At 36.6% G+C, this 17,397-nt stretch overlaps 1 protein-coding gene across 5 annotated transcripts in view; it reads left to right on the top strand.

The window, feature by feature from the left end:
* The window catches only part of LOC131075087 (sister chromatid cohesion protein PDS5 homolog A), a 180,509-nt gene that overhangs the window by 24,268 nt on the left and 138,844 nt on the right, over positions 1-17,397 (top strand). The window contains exon 1 of one of the 5 annotated variants that reach the window (XM_058011904.2): positions 13,487-13,504. The exons of the other annotated variants lie outside the window; for them this stretch is intronic. Within the exon in view, the coding sequence (XP_057867887.1) occupies positions 13,502-13,504 (3 nt within the window). The 5' untranslated portion in view covers positions 13,487-13,501. Of the gene's footprint in view, positions 1-13,486; positions 13,505-17,397 lie in introns of those variants that run through there. 5 annotated transcript variants of the gene reach the window in all.

Genomic DNA, 17,397 nt, shown 5'->3' with positions numbered 1-17,397 from the left:
TGGTTGGACTTAGGGTTGTTACTCATGTTTTGGATAGCTTGCAACAAAAGTTGGTTTGTCTTTTTGATTTTTTCATTTTATCCGATAAGAGTTTTCTTGAATTGTTCCATGAAAGTCCTCTTTTCATCGTTCATGGTGGATGTGAGTTTCTTTCTTTCCCTTTCAAAAACTCTTTGGGCCCTTTGGTTGGCTTGCATTTACTGTTCTCTGTCCCTTAAGCTGGTAGGAACAGTACTCTGATACCAATTGTAATGTTCCCTTCCTAATTTTCCCTAGAATTTGCTCCAAAATCACAATTGCAACAAATTAGGGTTAGGGTCATGTCTTACCAAATAAATATATCTTTAATGATGCAATCTTGGATTTGAATCCTGCAATCATAACATGAACAACATGTGTAAATATACACATATTTTCAATCATTAGGGTTAGGCAATTACATCATATTCATAGATTATCAATGATGCAAGCATATTAGGGTTTGGGAGAAGAGGCATGATGGGTCCGCTCGAAGCCATTTCTATACCAAGCCCAAGAGTGGATGTCTACCACAGTCCTCTTGCTTGCTTGGCAGCTTGTACTTGCTTTCCCCAATCATGTTTCGTCTCCCTACAAACAATTGCCATCTTGTGGAATCAGGTGGAGGTTGTAAGGGGGTTGCTTGACTTTGTAGTGCCCTCTTTGTCCTAGGCTGCTATGGTTCTTCTAGGATGGCCTACTTATGAGCCCGCTTGTCACCCTTCTCCTACACCTCAAGCCTTCTCCCTCAAGGTGGATTTCAGAAAGTATGCATATCTATTTATTCTCATAGAGGCATACATTTAAGCATTAATCTTACTAAGCATCAACCACATATAAAGATACATATATACAAGGAATTGACAAATATAGGTGAGTATTATTTATACCAAGACATTGGATGTAATGGTTAGATTGAGATCTCTCAACTGCTATTTATTGATTGATTGTGTGACCTTGTCCGCTCTGATGTCAATTGCTGTATTCGATGCTATTGTTGCAGACTGAGTGATGCTGGAAATATGATCTGCCTTCTGATTGGATTGGTTGCTGATCTGCTGGTATTGCTACTTGATGTTTCTGCAGATGTGTTTTTGCATTCATTGATGATCCTTATGCCCTTTGCCTGACTGGAAAGTCACGTTCTTTCCTTCGGGTTGCAATGATTGAGGAGACGTCCCTTCATTGTTGACCACTGCCTCTTCCTAATTGACCCTTGCTTGGAGATGGCTTGCTTCATCACATCTAAACCGTTCCATTTTAATTTTAATTAACTAATTGATAATTATAAATTCTGAACTGTTCCACTTTAATCTGTATTAATGATGAGAATGCTGCACCAAGGAGGATTGATTCTTTGACACTAATGATGTTCTATGTCTAGCAAGTCCAATAATATGGGGAAGGTGATTCAAAGCATAGTGCTTGATCCTATGTAATTGTGAAGTCTTACTTTGTAAGACAATTTCCTTCTAAATTTGCTGTGCATTGGATGTCAGATCGGGGGCATGACAATGAAAAAAATTCGCTGCAAATTTAGCTACTTAAATCTAGGACACTACTAGTTTGAAGATATCGTGAAGATTGCCACCAATGATAGACAAATAATTGGTATTACAGTCTATCCAACCCATACTTTGCAAACTCACACCTTTTTAACTGGTCAAAGTTTTGTAAGGTAGCTTGTGACCTGCCAAAAATGGTAAAAAAGCATGCCTAAACCATTGAATATAGTCGATCTACACATGCCATTGTGTGCAAATATGGACATGTGCACTTGAAATGCTCCATTTTTCGCTTTTTTAGATTTCGTAGTGTTCATATGATGCCTCCCTATGTATGAATTGTGATTGGCAAAAGTAGCTAGACATTGCAAATTGCAATTGTTTGAAATGATGCCCTCATTGTTGTAAATCATGTCTATTTAATGTAAATAGCTAGATGCTTTCGCCGATCAAAACCCTTCCTATTGGTATTTTGTATAAAATTTATGTTTCCTAAGGAATTGAAGTATTTATTTTAAGTTGCCGAATTTTGCTGAGTTTTTTAATTTGGGGTTTACCGAGTTTGAGACAAGTCTGAGTTTGCGAACTATGATCCAACCTATAAAATCTTGTCTGTTTCTTGTTCATTTTGTTCTTGTAATAAATGCAGGAAAAGATAAAGATGATGTTGGTTGCTTTTTATACTGAAAAAAGATTTAATCTGTTATTAGGTGATCTTCCTTTAAAAAATAGAAGAACAAAACTCATTGAAAACTTCCATGTTTTAGGAAGTTCATGTTTGCATGTTTATTTTAATGTGGTCTTGCTTTGGCTTGTGTTCTTTCCATGTTCTTTTTATTCAACTGTTTTTGTACTTCTTGTAGCATTTAAAATGAAGCTTTCTATTTTTCTTTTAGGTTATGGAGGCCTAGAGTTGAGCAAAAATTCATAAGTAACCTCAAAATATAAATGCATGCAAGCTCATGGCTAATGGAGTGCAATTGTTGCAAGAAAATACCATAAAGGCTACTCTTCCACCCATAATGTTTTTCTTGTAGGTAAATATGTAATGTTCCCAGTTGGGGATTGGATTATATGGCGTTTAAGTCCTGCAGACATAGGTTAGTAGAACAACAATATGACAGATAATTAATCAAATGTATATATCTATTTATGTGTTTATATAAGAAAGAATGCTATACGCTATTCTACCTATTTAACAACAATGTTAACCGAGCTACCAAGGAAAGGTTACTATACTTAGTAGGACCCTACCTGGATTGACCCAACCCTCTATTGAGAAATATTTCTCAGTTGGGAACAACTCAGGATATTGCCCTCCTAAGGCCTCTATTTGGGATCTCTATTAATGAATGAAATCATTAGTGTTCTCAAGCTTGGCAGGGATCCCACCCCTGCTCAAACTTCCCTATCTCTAACATATGCATATGATTCACCACTACAATATATATATTGTCTCTAAGAAATGCTCTACGAAACTCCCTCTGGATTCTTATACAAAATTTCAACGCAGTCACAGTAACCATGCTCTTAACTTAGTGCGTAAGTTACCTGTTGATCTTTGTTGATAAATTTGCAGAATCTGGATATTTCGTATGTCTCTTCTCCTTCGTTATTTTGCTCTGGCGTTTACATCCGTATGTGTTTCCTTTCGCAGTTTTTAGTGGTGATGGCAAGACACAGGAATGATGGCACGCTTCCTGCTTGTCCGTCTGTGTGCTGGGCTGTGCGTTTTACGCGGGGGCTTTTCCTTCCGAAACCCCTTGTTCGGTGGCGATGACTTCTCTTGGTTTACGCGCTGCTCCGCTCTCCTTTCCTCCTACCTTCGCTGCATTTTACAGACGCGTTATTCATATGCGCCTTGGAGCTCCCTCTGCGGACATGGTTCGGGTCGTGACCTTTGGTAGGTCACGATTTGGAAAGTTTGCTATGTTTTGTTTAATTTTAGACTTTAATGTATCTTTAATTTATTTTCATAGTTTGATTTATTTTATTTTATCATCTTTTTATTCTTCACTTACTTAACCATTTAATTTTCATTTATATTTTAATATTTAATTATCGTAGTATTTACTAATTACTTTTTATTTTTTTTAAGAGAATCATTTAATTGCAAATAATGATATTTAGTATTTTACATTTATTCGGTTTATAGTAATAATTATTATTTACCATTTATTTCCAACTAATTATTTATTATTTTTTTATTTAGTTATTATTTACTTGATTAATAATAATAATAATTATTTAGCAAATACAACTAAAGAGTAATGATTTATCACTTATTATAATAATTATAATAATGTTAATTAACAATGATCAGTGTGCCTTTGATAAATGTAAGTACCGGAATATGTTATTAATCATGGGTCATTACAGTCCCTCCCTCTCGACTTTGCTTGTCCTCAAGCATTTTAAGAGTCTCTTCCTTTTCCCAAGTAGCATCTTCATTGGGTAGTCCCTTCCATCTGATTAGGACCTCTTTCACGGTTCGATTCCTCAACTTTTTTTCTCTAGTATCAATGATGACTTCTGGCTCTAGGATAAGTTGTCCCTCATCGTCAAGTGGGGGCAATGTTTCACATGGTACAACTTGTTGTCCCAAAACTCTTTTTAGTCTGGATACATGAAATACATTGTGAATGCGGCTATCCCTGGGAAGTTCTGATTCATAGGCCACTTCTCCTACCTTTCGTGTTACATGGTAGGGACCATAGAATCGTGGTTTGAGTTTCTCTGTCCCATTCTTTTTGATGGATGTTTGTTTATATGGCTGCAACCGCAAGAAGACTAGATCCCCTATTTGAAATGATCTCTCCACTCGTTTCTTGTCTGCATAGAGTTTCTGCTGATTTTGGGCATGATGTAAATTGTCTCTAAGTTCCTTCATGAGGTCAATATTCTTTTGGATAAATTCTTGAGAGCTGGGTACTTTGCTATCTTGGGTGTTCCATCCTTCAAAAAATGGGGCCTCATAACTGTATAGTGCTTTGAATGGACTCATCCCTATAGACAAATGGTGGGTGGTATTATAACAATATTCTCCCAGATGTAACCATCTAATCCAACTTGTTTGTTCGCCCGTGACATAGTTTCTTAGCTACCCTTCTATCCATTTATTTACTATCTCTGTCTGCCCATCAGTCTGGGGGTGATAACTGGTGCTTGGTGTTAATGTTGTTCCTGTTAACCTGAAGAGTTCTTGCCAGAACTTACTAAGAAATTTACTATCTCTATCACTTACGATGTTTTGGGGAAGCCCGTGGAGGCGGAAAACTTCTCTAAATAATAGTTCTGCTATTTGCTGTGCTTTAAACTCTGACGAGGTGGGGAAGAAATGAGCATATTTTGTGAGTTGGTCTACCACTACATAAATGCTGTCTTTCCCCTGAACTTTGGGTAGTCCAGTTATAAAATCCATAGATATACTCTCCCATTTCTGGTTTGGAATAGGGAGTGGGTGTAATAGTCCTGCCGGATGTGATAATTCTGTTTTATTCTGTTGACATGTCATGCATTCCCGTACATATTTGTAAACGTCCTTCTTTAATCCCTTCCATGAGTATTTTTCTCTTATATGTTTGTATGTTTTATAGTACCCTTGGTGTCCGGCTAGAGGGCTGTCATGACACTCCCTTAGAATGGTGTCTTTTATTTTTGATTGGGGGGTTAGATATATTCTACCCTTGTAGAGGATAACATCATCCCATACTCTGAATTCTTCACTGGGCATCTTCCCTTCCATAATCTCGGCGGTCAAGGGATCTTTGGCGTATTCTGCTATTATATCTTTTTTCCAATCCTTTGTAATTTTAGTTATAGTGTTGATGTGAGGTCGTCGAGATAAGGCGTCTGCGGCCCCGTTATTTACTCTTTTAACATACTCTATATCAAAATCATATGCTTGGACCCTACTCACCCATTTTTGTTGTCTATCATTTAGGTCCCTCTGGCTCAGGAAGAAACGCAAGCTGTTATGGTTTGTTTTCACCAGGAATTTTCCACATACCAGGTATTGCCGAAACTTTGCTAAGGCGTGCATTATGGCCAACATTTCTTTATCATAGATGGAATAATGTTTCTCTGTCCCCGTGAGCTTGCGGCTCTCGAAAGCTATCGGGTGTTTCCTTTGCATAAGAACAGCCCCGATACCTTCCCCTGATGCGTTACACTGTAGTTCAAATGGTATGGAGAATTCAGGAATGGCCAATACTGGGCATGAACTCATGGCTTCCTTGAGTTGTTCAAAGGCTTGTTGGCTCCTTCACCCCATGAAAAAGCCCCCTTTTTGGTCAAGTCTGTGAGTGGGGCTGCTATCTTGGAGAATCCTTTTACTAATCGCCGGTAATAGCTGCATAACCCCACAAAACCTCTAAGTTGTGTGAGAGTTTTGGGCCTAGGCCATTCCTTGATGGCTCTGATTTTTTCTTCATCCACGCTTACCCCTTTTGCAATAATTTTATGCCCTAGGTAGAGTATCTCCTTAAGGCCAAACTCACATTTCAAGATTTTGGCATATAGTGACTTTGTCTCTAGTATATTCAGTACTTCCTGAATATGTTTGAGGTGTTCCTCCCATGTTTTGCTGTAAATGAGAATGTCATCAAAAAATATTAGAAGAAATTTCCTCAATTGTCGCCTGAAGGTGTGATTCATACAAGATTGAAAAGTGGCTGGGGCGTTCGTAAGTCCAAATGGAAGTACTAAAAATTCAAAATGTCCATAATGACATCTAAAGGCTGTTTTTTGCACATCTTCTTCTCTCATTCTGATTTGATGGTATCCTGACCTTAAATCAATTTTGGAAAAATAACAAGCTCCATGTAGTTCATCCATCAGCTTGTCGATCCGAGGGATAGGATATCTATTTTTTATGGTTTTTTTATTTAAGGCCCTATAATCAATACACATTCTCATAGTTCCATCTTTCTTTTTGACTAACACCACTGATGAGGCAAAAGGACTGTTGCTGGGTTGAATGTGACCCATTTCCAATAGCTCCTTAAATGTTTTCTCAATTTCCTCTTTAAACTTGTGGGGGTGTCTATAGGGTGTGGTAATCACCGGTTTTGCTCCTAGAATGTTCAAAACCTCTTTTTGGGGGAAGACCGGGTGGGATGTCACAGAAAACCTTTTTGTATCTTTCAAGGATGGGTTGGACGTCTATATGGATTTTCTGTTCATCTGAAGGAGTTTTTCCTAGTATCATACATTGAGCTACCCATTCACCTTGATTATGTCTAAGGATTTGTTCAATTTTATTACAAGACACTAGCTTGGGACACCCATCCGGCATGCCCTTTAAGATCACTTGTTTCCCTTCATGCTCAAAACATATCTCTAAGTTAGGGCAATCCATAACGAACCGCCCTAAACAATTTATCCATGGCATTCCAAGGATAACATCATTTTGTATGTTTGCTACATAAAAATCTCTTTTGATTGTATGTTTCCCCAAAGTGATTTCCACCTGACGGACTATTTTTGTACATTGATTGATGGATCCATCTGCGAAGGCGACCTTAAATCCTGGAAAGTTTTGGGTTTTTAGTCTCCTTTTTGCCACCAGGTGTTGGCTAATGAAATCATGCGAAGTGCCTGTGTCTACTAAGGCAACCACCTTCTGTCCTTTAAGCGTCCCTTTAATTCGAAAGGGTCTATTCATGTTCTGAGTGATGACTGCCGGTGATCCCTCTGTTTCGTCGGTCCTAGCCCTTTTGTTACATCCTTATATTTGGTTTACTCTGCCTCTCTTACATTGATGCCCTCTTTCCCAAGGTTCTCTACATTTGAAACATAAGTTTTTCTTCATTAATTCATCCCTCTTTTGGCATCTATGTCCTGCACTCCATGGCTCCATGCATAAGTAACATGGTTTTTCTAAATTGTTTTTCCTTGAATCATCTCTTCGGTAGGGTGATTTGGAGGGGTAGACCTTTGTTTTTTCTTTGGATTGGTTAGACTCAACCCTTCTTGCTTTCCTGATAGCTTTGGCTAAATTTTGGGGTTCGAATGGTTTCACTACATTTTTGGTTAGGTCTTTGAGCCCCTCTATAAACATATGCGTTAGCCGCTTCTGGGATAGGTCAGGAATCATAACCGATAATTCTTGGAATTTGCTAATAAATTCATCCACTGTGCCAGTTTGTTTGAGGAGTACTAATTCTTGAAAATACCATTCGGAATCTTTTTCGTCAAATCTGCTGGTAAGTTTTTGAGAGAATTCCCCGTAGGATTTTATACTTTGATGACCTAGGGAAACAAGTCCATTATGCCACCATTCGTGAGCTGCTCCTTCTAGATGGAGAATCGCAAATTGGAGGGCGTTCTCTTCTGTCATGGGGCTTAGAGAGAAATAGGTATTTAGTTTTTGTAACCATGCATGGGCTGTGAGTTTCCCTGATCCGTCAAAATTGGGAAGGGATACTTTATTCACTTTGTGTTGAAGTCCCTTATCCTTATGCTTCCGGGGTGCTTCCCTACATTTGTCCTCACAGAAATCTCTAAAGGATACCACTTCCCTAATATGAGGGTCTAGATCGGCATATGCTCTGGCAATGTCCTCGGTGCTAATTCTGTGTTGTTCTATTCCCTCTTCTTCCTGAGATGTTTCATTGTGAGGTAAAAATTGGGGTTGAGGCACCCTAGACGTTGACCATTCATTATTATTTTCTGAATGATTAGAGCTAGTATCTCTTTTATCGGTAGTATGCCCTTTATTGGTTGAGTTCCCCATAGATTTCAAAGCTTGTAGGATGGCCTGATTGGATTCTTTCATCTCCTTAATTAGGGTGTGATTTGTTTGTTCCAGATAAGACCTCATCTCATTGGCGAATTTGTTCATGTTGGGTTTCTTCTTCCTCTGGTAGACTAACATAAACTCCACAGGATGGCAAGATTATGCTCTGATACCACTGTAATGTTCCTAGTTGGGGATTGGATTATATGGCGTTTAAGTCCTGCAGACATAGGTCAGTAGAACAACAATATGACAGATAATTAATCAAATGTATATATCTATTTATGTGTTTATATAAGAAAGAATGCTATACGCTATTCTACCTATTTAACAACAATGTTAACCGAGCTACCAAGGAAAGGTTACTATACTTAGTAGGACCCTACCTGGATTGACCCAACCCTCTATTGAGAAATATTTCTCAGTTGGGAACAACTCAGGATATTGCCCTCCTAAGGCCTCTATTTGGGATCTCTATTAATGAATGAAATCATTAATGTTCTCAAGCTTGGCAGAGATCCCACCCCTGCTCAAACTTCCCTATCTCTAACATATGCATATGATTCACCACTACAATATATATATATATATATATATATATATATATATATATATATATATATATATATATATATATATATATATATATATATATATATATATATTGATATATTGATATTGTCTCTAAGAAATGCACTACGAAACTCCCTCTGGATTCTTATACAAAATTTCAACGCAGTCACAGTAACCATGCTCTTAACTTAGTGCGTAAGTTACTTGTTGATCTTTGTTGATAAATTTGCAGAATCTGGATATTTCGTATGTCTCTTCTCCTTCGTTATTTTGCTCTGGCGTTTACATCCGTATGTGTTTCCTTTCGCAGTTTTTAGTGGTGACGGCAAGACACAGGAATGACGGCACGCTTCCTGCTTGTCCGTCTGTGTGCTGGGCTGTGCATTTTACGCGGGGGCTTTTCCTTCCGAAACCCCTTGTTCGGTGGCGATGACTTCTCCTGGTTTACGCGCTGCTCCGCTCTCCTTTCCTCCTCCCTTCTCTGCATTTTACAAACGCGTTATTCATATGCGCCTTGGAGCTCCCTCTGCGGACATGGTTCGGGTCGTGACCTTTGGTAGGTCACAATTTGGAAAGTTTGCTATGTTTTGTTTAATTTTAGACTTTAATGTATCTTTAATTTATTTTCATAGTTTGATTTATTTTATTTTATCATCTTTTTATTCTTCACTTAACCATTTAAATTTCATTTATATTTTAATATTTAATTATTGTAGTATTTATTAATTACTTTTTATTTTTTTTAAGAGAATCATTTAATTACAAATAATGATATTTAGTATTTTACATTTATTCGGTTTATAGTAATAATTAATATTTACCATTTATTTCCAACTAATTATTTATTATTTTTTTATTTAGTTATTATTTACTTGATTAATAATAATAATAATTATTTAGCAATTACAACTAAAGAGTAATGATTTATCACTTATTATAATAATTATAATAATGTTAATTAACAATGATCAGTGTGTCTTTGATAAATGTAAGTACCGGAATATGTTATTAATCATGGGTCATTACAAAATATGTTGGTAGGATGTAGAATATCGCACATGATTTGGTTCTCTCTTTGTTTGGGCACTTAATTTTGGCTTTCTTACACTGTTGTAATCAAGTTGTGTGCCTATATGTTGAAAAATTCTTCAGTAATTTTACTAAATTTCTGCGTCTTAGTCACTTGGTTTTGGACAACCTTTATCTTTCAGAGATCTTTGTATTGAATATGGTTATTGTGCTCTATGCCTTGTGAAGCATTTGGCTAGGATGAGTTTCAGTAGTTTGTTTTTCTTGTTGCCCACTACCATAGTTTGATCATTGGGCTTAGTTATTGTGGGTAAATTTATTACAAAATTAATTGAAATGGTCTTCGACTTCTTATCTAGTATTTGTAGGGCACAATATTTATTGGCAGCAGTGCTTATTTTGCTTTCTTCTGATGAACGTTTCATATGAATGTTAACATTTTTTCTTATGTACATTTCTCGTAGCTTTGTATTGAATAAATTTTCTAAATCACAGTAAACGGATTGTGCACTTTGAATATCCTAATTCTTACAGGAATAAAACTGAAACTAATGCCTATTGAAAATATCCTTTATGTTAGATGCAAGAATCTATTTAACTTAAACTATAGAAAACAATAAATAAATCCTAATGACTGTCTGTCAAAATACTATCGGATTAAGTCATAAGTCTGCTGCAGAATTAATAAAACTTCATATTATCAAATTGTACTTCTGCCCTTTCAATTTATGTACTTGGAAAGGGGTGTACAAAGGAGTTATCTGAAGATATGCATGATCTGCATGAAGGGAATGTCTGTGCTCTATCTCATATTAACTGATACACAACAAACTAAAGAGAAGATAATCTTTATCTGAACTTAAGCTGGTGCTCAGGTCTTGAATTTCAGTCTAAACTTAGTGGGTATCTAAACTGGCACAAGGATTTACTAAGTCTTGTTAATAGTTATCTAAAGCTGCGTCCTAACTGGAAGTGAACCTCAGGCTTTTTAAACTGATGCTATGATTCTGCATTTTAACTGAACCGTTATTCCTGAAGAAGACTATCTGAGGTACTCTATATATGCTAACATTTATGTCATGAAGCCTGAAGCAGGCATACTATGTTAAGCATAAGTATTGCTATTTAATTGTGCAGGTACAATGAGTTTTGTGGATGTTAGTTGTACATGAATGATCACTAATGAAAAATTCAATTAATTGTGGAGGAATATTCATTATTTAGCAATAACTAGTTGTATATGAGTAAATCAGCTATGCAGAAATAGTTTAATAGGTCAGTTATGTAGAATGAATCAATTATGCATGGATATATCAATCATGTCCTCCTAGGCAGTTATCAGCTATGCAGTAAACACCACAAACTTTTCAGTTGCAGTAATCGACCCTGAAGTCAGTGAAAAACCTGAGGCCTGCATAAGTTACAGTGCTTTAAGCCATGTGAGAAATGTTCTTTTTTTAGCAGGATCCTGAAGAATTCTGTGGCCAACTGTAGCACACCCATACTGCTCTTGAATCGAACCCGAGTTAGTATCCATACCTTCTCAGGAAAGTTTTGTTTATTCTGTCTACAATAAGAAGATGATATTTTTCTAAAATACAGTAGTCTTGTGTGAGTTTTACCTAAGTGCTGTTGTGTTTTATTTGGTGTCTAAATATAATATTTCTTTTCCAGGAAAGTCAGATTTTAATTTTAAGAGAAAAGTACAAATTTCATGTTGTTTCTGTCATTTTACATCAAGTTGCTATTGGTTTCAGAGCCAGTTATCGGGTTTTATGGAATGCCATAATGGTACAAGTTTCAGTGACAGAAAATGGGGAAAACAGAAATAAAAGTGTCTTTCTCTATGGAGGAAGGTGTCACTATTTCATTTGGTGTATGAAGGGAAACCAGATGAACAATCCAATTGTGACCATGAATAGAATTCTAGGTGTTTTGATTTGATTGATAGAAAACAGAGATCAAAGAGATGAATCTGACGATGAACAAGATGACCTTCATGTTCCCCAAAATGAAAGAAGAGAAGTTGCCAGTCATGATCAGATCAGCAGAGGAACCCTTTTGCAAGGAATCGGAGAAGGGAATCTAATCAATTCATGCAAGAAATCATATAGGGAAATCACATAAATCAAAAGTTGATGGAGAGAATCCCCATTCTCATGCCTTGTGTAGATCTCGATTCTCATGCTTGATGTAGTGAATGATGAGATTAGCTGAGGGCTTGTATCAGGAAGCTAGATCATTTCTTTTGGGTAAATCTTGTGGGATTAATTTTAGAAGGTTTAGTTACCCACACTGCATCTTGAGGGATCAGTATGTGATTATTTGCAAATGGTTGAATGTGAAATGAAGATGATGATAATGGTGGTCACCAGGACAACCACATGGGAAGAGTTTGTAAATTCTTTTTTTCAGAATTTGAGGTGTACATCCAAGAGGAGTATTTCCCGGTCCTTAATAATACTAATTACTAAGCAACAAGGCACAGTAACCTATTACCACTGAGAGTTCCATCTAGACAGCTTGTTTGAAAAATTCTTCCCTTGGTGGGTGATGTATATGTATACAGATGGATTGGAGGGGTTCATTAGAGGGTATGTCGAGACTGTGAAGCCTATCATCTTCGTGGAAGCCATTCAACAGGGGGAGGCCATTGCAACAAGGTCAGCCTCCATACTTTCCATGGCAGTCATGGTTAACATGACCCTAAGGGTAAGGCAAACACCAAATTCCGGTTTGTACCAAACATTGGCCTGTGAAAGGCCAGCATTGAACTCTAATATTCTTGCTATTTTGGGTTCAATGGCCTTTGCTATAGTTGCAAAGAACCTGGTCTGAAGGACAGAAACATGGGATCTAGAAAGATTCACATGACTAATGGCCCATGAGTAGCTAGTCTTGGACCTTACTGCCCTTACCATCTTGGGTTCAATGGCCTTTGCTACACTCGCAGATGAAACCTGGTCAAAAGGTCACAAATGCAAGGGTTCTAGAAAGATTCACATTATTGAAATCATGGTCAAAGAAGAACTTGAAGCAGCTGATACTGTTTAAGAGTAATTACTATGGAGGAGCACATAGCACATTGTGGATGGAGAAGGGTAATAACAGGAAGAAATACCATGTGGTGCCCTTTATGCCATTTTGGGAATCATTCAAAATCAGCTTTGAAGGTGAAAAGCAAAGTGAGCAGCAGAATTATGGTGACGCTTATTCATATGGAAGCTCTTACAACTCCATAGATCCAAATCTTATGACTTCTGCAGGCCTAAAGGCTAAATGTTGTCCTGTTACAAACTTTCAAGGTGCCAGTGGTTGGTGATGTATGATGGACCGTAAGGAATGGTGAAAGGGCTGAAATTATTTTTGAAGAGATGTTATGAGATAAGCTCTGGTTTTTGGTTTTGGTTCTACTGGGGTTGGCATGGTCATGGGATTACTGTGGTTGAAGTGTTTGGGAAATTACACATGAACTTGGAGGAGTTGTACATGCAATTTGAGGAAAGTTAACAGTTGTCTACAGATAGGGGACTGCAAGGAAATGCAAACAAACTGATTTTGGAAAGCAAAATTTTCAAATTGCTTACTATGGGCAAGGCATGTTTCATGTTTCAGTGTGATTCTGTGAAGGGTTTGCATGGTAAGGTTAAAATGAAAACACAAAGTGGTAAATATGAACTTGTCTTTCAAGATCTAGATAAACAGAGAACACCAATATTTTCTTGCGCTGGAATTAGGGGCTAAAACAGCCGTTTCTTGCTAAAAATATCCAAAAATATTGAAGTATTACAACTATGAAATTTGCAGTCCATGAATTGTTTTTAGCAAATTTTTTCCATGGATTTGACCATGGAGATTTTTGATACCAACATTTTGGATCAAACTCTATGATCCATCATCAGGGTAAGAAAGCAAACTTCCAACCTGATGTTTTACTTGGAATCCTCTTCTAAATTGCCTAAAGGATTCGATGCCCCTCCCTAGTGGTATTCCTTGTCCTCCCGCTCTCTCTTCTCATCTTCCTTTTCTCTCCCTCTTCTGTTTGGGTTTCCCTTACTTCTAGCTGTTGGCAGTCCTTAGGTTGGAGCTCCTTTGTGATCTCCCCTCTTTCAGCTTTCTCTCTTCATCTTGTCTCCTCTCTTTTCCTTGTGTTTCCTCTTCGTCCTCTTGCCATTGTAGTGTTTTGTGCTTGGTTTCTCCATACTTGGTAGTCTTTAAGCTAATATAATATTTTTTAATTTTAATTTTAATTTTGCTTATTTCATTATTTATATTAGTAAGCATTATTTTAATTCTGCTTATTTGAGAATGTTTGTTTTTGTTTGTTTTATGACACCTTTGTGTAAGTCTGTGATAGATCACTTGAGCCATTTAGTAATTGTCTTGGAACTGTTGAGGCTAAACTATTTATTTGCAAATGAATCAGAATATCACTTTACAAGGAGTGAGCTTGTTTGTGTACTTGGGACATATCATGAAGAGGGAGGCAAGGCTGTTACTGCTTAAATTCAAGCTGTCATTGCTTGGTCCACTCCCAAGAATGTGATACAATTGAGAGCGTTTGCTATTTCTGTAAGAAATCTGTGAGGGCTATTAGAGTCACCATGTGACCCTTAATGAGGTATGTGGAAATTCCAGTTCATAAGGACAAAGGGTGAAGATGCCACATCCAAGCAAATGAAGAAGTTAATGACTTCTAGCCCCGTATTGGTACTTCCAGATTTTTTCCAGCCTTTTGTAGTGGGTTGTGATGTTCAGGCTTGGGCATGGGGGCTGTGCTCATGCAAAGTCAGTGGTTTATTGCTTTTAAGTATAAAATTGATTACTGAGGAAGTTGTTGTTCATCTACAATAAGGAAATGTCAGCCTTTATGCATGCTGTAAGAAAAATTATGCCATATTTATTAGGTCAGTAATCTAATCTAGATTCTAGACCACAAGTTGAAGAACTTATAATCTTAATAGACTTTCAACAAACAAGAAGCAAAAGGGTAAGTAAACTTCAATTTTTGGACTTTGAAATTGAATACAAGAATGGCATGTATAAATATGGTTGCTGACTCTTCATTGAGGCTACCTGAGCTCATTATCATGTACCAATCAGTCGATGATGGAAAGTGGAAATAGTTGCTGAATATGAAAAAGATGTGAGAGTTGTTGCTAAAAATGACCCAAGAGTTGGATAAAAGGTATACCTTTTCAGGTGGTTTTTTTTACAAGAATCACACATATTTGCATCAAATTCTCAATTTAAGAGGGAGCTACTGCAAGAAATTCATTCATTGCTGGATGCTGATTGCATTGGCTTATTTTAAGATTTATCTCAACATAAGAATTAATTTGTTTATGGGAGAGACTGAAACAAAGTGTGAAAAAATGTTTGCTTATTGTGAAACTTGCCAAAGGATAACAAAGAATGTGAGAAATTTAGGATTGTTGTGGCACTTTCCCATTTTCATCCAAAACGGGAATCCATTGGCATTGACTTCACATCATGTGTAAGAAGGATGGGAAGAAATAATTGTATTTATGTAGAGGCTGATAGGTTGACCAAGTATGCTGGATAGTCCATGTTTATATAATGCTGAAATACATTAGCTTTGGACTAATAATCAGTTATGCAGAAGTAATAATTATGGACAAATGAATTAGTTATGCAAAAATAGACGTGTCAAAGAAATTTTTTGTGCAGGAATATCCCAGTTATATGCTATCACAGCCATCAGTTGCTCCTCAGTTATCATGTTGTTTACTATTCAGTTATGCTGTCAGTCGCTCATCAGCTATGCATTCCAGGTCAAAAAAGTATCAGCTATGATAAACTGACCATACAGTTGGCAAAAGGAATCTGAATTGAGTTACACTATGACATGAGGCTTGCATTGTTTGTAAAAGGGCTTTAAATCCTAAGGGAAAAGGTTCTTTTGGCTGAAAAATATACTGAATAGGATCCTAGAGGAGTGTTCTGTCAAGCATTGAAGCCATACTGCTTTTGGATTGAACCCGAGTTGGCACTCATGCCTTATTAGTTATTAGGAAAGTTTCCCATGTTCAATCTACATTTTGAAAATGTTCTGCAAACAAAAAATATATTACTGTGTTTTCTTTGCATCTTTTGTGTTTTGTTGTGTAAATCTTGTCAGTTTCTTTCCAAAAAATCCAGATTTCAGTCCAAAGAAAATAAGTATAAAAAGAAACAAATTTCATACTTTTATATTCAATTTACTTAATATGTGTTTTCTTGTTTAGTTTAGATCTGGTTTATGATATTGTAAGTTTTCTTCAAACCTACATGCCTTGCAAATTAGTTATTTTGAAGCTCATATATGATTATATTAATATACTTTGGAGGTTTGTTGTTTTCTGTGACTAATGCTTTATTTTAGTATAGAATGTCATTTTCATGCTTACAGGCATAATTTTTTTTGTGTAATTCCACAAAGTTTGATAATATACATTCATCCCTTATATTAAAAAAATGAAAGTTTTACAAAAATGTGAAGTTGCTAGAGGATGATCCTCCATGGCCAATAGGCGGATGGAGTGCAAAGATGAAACCGTTTCTCCCAACATTCATGACTACAAACAGCAAACCATATGAATACAGAGAAAAAGCAAGATGCTACCGAAAAATAATTGAATAAAATAATCAAATGATATTCAATTGTATTAATTACGAATATACAACGTATATAAAGGAATTACAAGACGGTGTTCTAAAATGAACGAACCGTTAAACTAAAGCTTCAACATGAAGCTAAAACGTTTAAAACACTAAATAAAGCTAAAAAGCTAAAAAGCTAAAAAGAAAACTATGCGTTCTTATAAAAGAAGCAATAGTTGATCTTAAAAGACTAAACAAACTAAAAAGCTAAATAAGTCGACAACTAAGATGATGAACTAAAAAGCTAAATGACTAACTAAATGACCATTAATAGAACCACTAAAAAGGTAAATGAGTAAAACAATTAATTATTCTAATACCCTCCCTTAATGGTCATTGTATCAACTAAGTACTTGACAGAAGACACTGTAGGTCTTGTGATCACAAATGCAAGAACACTCTGTTGCTGCGGAGACCATCCTAGTATCTGCGAAGTGGTAATGACCAAGAATAGTTGATTCCGGATGACTGGTGTAACCCTCACACGCGAATTATAGAACTGTCACACGCGAATTACTGAGCCTGAAACCATGATTTTGAGGAAAAATCGGCAAACCCTCCAAAGAGAAACACGATTTTAGATAAAAATCGCAATTTTTTTTGTAGAAGAGTACTAAGCACTCTTTGCTCCAGCAACTCCAAAACAGACTGCAGGATACCATGGATGCAGATGTTCGCCCCAGCAACTTGAGGTGCGACCCAAAACAAACTGCAACAAAGCATGATTTTTGTGGAAAAAACCATCAAACCTTGAAAACTAGATTTACAAATCATCGTTTTTGTGGAAAACAAGGGTTAAACCCAGATAACCAAAAATCCCATGCGAACATTGCGAATTACAGATGATAATTTTAAAGGAACAATTATAAA

This window comes from Cryptomeria japonica, chromosome 3 (genome assembly GCF_030272615.1).
Source record: "Cryptomeria japonica chromosome 3, Sugi_1.0, whole genome shotgun sequence".
In the NCBI taxonomy this organism is placed as follows: Eukaryota; Viridiplantae; Streptophyta; class Pinopsida; order Cupressales; family Cupressaceae; genus Cryptomeria; species Cryptomeria japonica.
Note: the sequence above shows the minus strand (reverse complement) of the source record. Positions and strands in the feature narration are given on the sequence as shown.